Source organism: Petaurus breviceps, unplaced genomic scaffold (assembly GCF_028583685.1).
Source record: "Petaurus breviceps papuanus isolate PSGF00001 unplaced genomic scaffold, PetGlider_PUasm1.0 98, whole genome shotgun sequence".
Lineage (NCBI taxonomy): Eukaryota > Metazoa > Chordata > Mammalia > Diprotodontia > Petauridae > Petaurus > Petaurus breviceps.
The window spans coordinates 65,183,612-65,187,331 of NW_027187460.1; the positions used below are offsets into that span (position 1 = coordinate 65,183,612).

At 39.4% G+C, this 3,720-nt stretch overlaps 1 protein-coding gene across 3 annotated transcripts in view; it reads left to right on the forward strand.

Moving 5' to 3' along the window:
* Positions 1 to 3,451, forward strand: part of RIDA (reactive intermediate imine deaminase A homolog) — a 17,582-nt gene extending 14,131 nt beyond the window's left edge. For all 3 annotated transcript variants that reach the window (XM_069080926.1, XM_069080927.1, XM_069080928.1), the window contains one exon: positions 2,794 to 3,451. In XM_069080926.1, the coding sequence (XP_068937027.1) occupies positions 2,794 to 2,850 (57 nt within the window). In that variant the 3' untranslated portion in view covers positions 2,851 to 3,451. The remainder of the gene's footprint in view (positions 1 to 2,793) is intronic.
* Positions 3,452 to 3,720: the final 269 nt, after the last annotated feature.

Sequence of the window (3,720 nt, forward strand, 5' to 3'; positions counted from 1 at the left end):
TGTGTGTGTGTGTGTGTGTGTGTGTGTGTGTGTGTGTGGTGTCTGAGGCCAGATTTGCACTCAGGTCCTCCTGACTCCAGGGCCAGTGCTCTATTCACTGTGCCACCTAGCTGCCCCAAACAGTCCTTTTTCAATGGAAGTTTATAGAATTTGTCATTTTCTTAGTTTTACCTTCTTTAGTTAGAAAGCATGCAAATTGGCAGGCATACCATCATGTTTTGCAACTCCCTAAAGTTCCCCACAACATAGTCTTTTTGGTACCTTGAAACTGTTTTCTTTAAACTAACATTTTTCTAGTTTTAATTTTAGTTTTTCCAGTTTCCTAGATTCTCTACTTTTAATAAATACAAGGTCTCTCTCTGCCTCTTTGTGACATTAAACTAGTCCCACACAAACAAGACATCACTCCACATTTGACAACTTCTGAGTCCTCACTTCTATACTACTTTCCAAAACTGTCTAAATCCTGTATTAAAGTTGTGCTTCTTAAAAGAAAGTTATTTTGGGAGGGCTGGGTGGCTCAGTGAATAGAGCACTAGCCCTGGAGTCAGGAGAACCTGAATTCAAATCTGGCTTCAGATACTTGACACACTAGTCATGTGACTTTGGGTAAGTCACTTAACCCCAATTGTCCTCCCAAAAAAAAATTATCTTTCCATTTTTTTTAACTTTTTGGAGTGGGGAGGGCAGGGCAGTTGAGGTTAAGTGACTTGCCCAAGGTCACACAGCTAGTTAAGTGTCTGAGGCTATTTTTCTATTCTTCATAGGCATCAAACATTCTTCTAGAACAGCGGCATATACCAGATCCTTTGCTTCCCCCTACACAAAGACACTTTCTACCCTTTTCATCAGTAACTGCTCCATAGGAAAGGGTCATAAATATACATATCCCTTATACTGGTTCGACCTGGAAATTTCTCCAGCCCCATCCATAGCTGCTGCTTGCTGCTTGCTCTTCATCTGTGTCTTCAGATGCCTTCTAAAGCGGGAAATAAAGAACGAGGAAGGTAAGGGGCACAGGAAAGGAAGGGAGGACAGGAGTTCCAAGGCCCAGGGAGAGGACCCAGCGTTGTTGTCAGCTTAAAAATTCAATGCCCCTCAATTCCGGAAGGTGAAGGATACTGTGCCATGAGCAAAAAATAAAATAAATGAAATTCGAAAGCTGTTAGTAAGATGATCTCTACAGTCTCTTCTAGTTCTCAAAGTTTGTCATTCTGCCAATGGACAGGTGGTCCTTCTTGCTCTTCCAAAGGAATCCACAAACTAAAAAGCTTGTTTCTTGCTACTCAAAGGAAATAGTTTCAATTTCATTCTTTTTGTGGTTATCATTTGCAGTTGGTGGCAGGGAGTAGTAGAAAGAACCTAAAACTTGAAGTCAGACAAGACCTAGGTTCAGATTCTGGCTCTGATATGTGGAATTATATGACCAATAGCAAGTCACTTAACCTTTCCCATCCTCAGTTTCTTCATCTATACAATGGCGGTGGGTGTGTGATAATGGCTGCTATTGTCTCACAGGGATTGCTGTAAGAATCAAATAAGAAGGGGCAGTTAGGTGGCTGGGTGAATAGAGCACTCGGTGAATAGAGTTAATTAGAGCACAGTGAAGAGGCCCTGGAGTTAGGAGGACCTAAATTCAAATCTGGCCTTAGACACTTAACACTCAATTAGCCCTGTGACCTTGGGCAAGTCAACCCCAATTGTCCTGCCTTTCTCCCTCCCAAAAAAAGCAAAAAATTAGATGAAACATACAAAATTGAAATTTAGAAATGATATTTAAATATTAGTTAACAGTCTTATTTTCATACTTGGCCTTTTTTTTTCCTGTTCCCTGGCAATCTTTCTATTCTATGCTATAACATCTTTATTCTTTTTTCCTTGGCTATTCCTCTAGCATCTGGTTTTAGGTGGAATTTTACAATCCACTTTTTCCCCCTTTCTACAAAAGTATAACTTCCAGGGACTTCAGTTCATGACTACCCACTGCCAAGCATTTATTTACTATAAGTGGCATTGGGAGGGGAGGAAGGTTATTATGGTGGTTTAACTGGGATATGAAATGCGCTAAGCAAACTTTTAAAAGATCTGCTTTGCAATACCCCTGCCAGGTCTATATTCCAAAGATGTCTAAAAAGAGGGGGCGGAAGGACCTATTTGTTCAGAAATATTTATAGCAGCTCTTTTCGTAGTGGCTAAGAACTGGCAATCAAAGGAATACCCATCAACTGGGGAATGGCTAAACAAGTTATGGTATATGATTGTAATAGAATATTATTGTGCTGTAAGAAATGACAAGCAGGATGATTTCAGAAAAACCTGAAAAGACTTACATAAACTGATGCAAAATGAAGTGAGCAGAACCAGGAGAACATTGTATACAGTAAGAGCAATATTGTTCTGTGAAGAACTGTGAATGACTTAGCTATTCTCAGTAGTATAATGATTCCAGACAATCTTAAAGGACTAATGATGAAGCATTCTATCCACCTCCAGAGTTTTTTTTCTTTTGTTCAAGTTTTCTTGTGCAAAATGACTAGTATGGAAATGGTTTACATAATTGCCCATGTATAGTCTGTATCTGATTGCTTACTATCTCAGGGAGGGGAGAGGGCAGGGAAGGAGAGATGAATGGAATTTGGAACTCAAAACTTTAAATGAAAATGTAAAAATAAAAGACCCATCAGAAAAAATTGAGGGGGGGGTGCTTTGGAAAAGATCAGCATATGGAACATTTTTAGGAGCTCTGAAATTGTTTTAAATTCTTATAGAATTTGTTTCTTTATTTTATCACAGGGAGCTCATTTGGAAATTGAAGTGATAGCTGTGCAGGGGGCGCTCACTGGTATCTGATTATGAAAAGAAGTCTCATCTGTGTTGACAGTGGCATTTGGGCTGGGGCCACTGTGGTTCTTCATCTTCTAATTTTAGCAGGTTTTTTAAAAATCCTCAGTTTTAAGAAAGTGGAATCTCAACGATTAATTTTAGAAGGTGTCCCAAGTCAGGGGTAAAAACAGATTTTAAATTATCACAACTCTGAATTGGAAAACAGCTATCAAATAAGAAATGTCATCAAAGATGTTTAAGGTATTGTAAAGATTACAGATTGGGAGGAGATGGGGAGGGGAGGGAGCCTTGGAAGTGTCTAAATAGCTTCACTCACATACTCTGCCACCTATTCTGAAGGATGAAGAGTTGTCATCGTACCATTGATACAAGGCTTTTTGGGGTCATGGACTCCTTTGGCACTCTGGTAATGCCTGTGGACCCCTTCTTTGAGAAAGAAGCTTTGTTAAAGAAATGCTAAATTAGAGATAGTGTTTAGTGAAAATAAAGATATAATTTCTTCCCCTACTCATTTGCTGTGGATTTCCTCATATTATATGTCACTTATGTCATATCATCACTTATGGCACCTACCTCTGCTAAATAAAAAACAAAGAAAACCATAAAATGTGGACACTTTTTTCCCAAGGAGGTTTATGAGGATTTGTATGGATGTCCAACTTTTTGGGGAACAACGCTATGACACATTGAATTGTGTCCTGTTGGGTTAGGTAATTAAAACTACGAAGATGTTCTCATCATCCTCCTTTTTGACTTGTCTGCTGTTGATCATCCCCTTCTTGTAGGTTCTCATGGCACTGCTGTCTCCTGGTTCTCTTCCTCTCTATCTGTCCATTCCTTCTTGGTCTCCTTTGCTGGGTCCTTATCTACAAACCC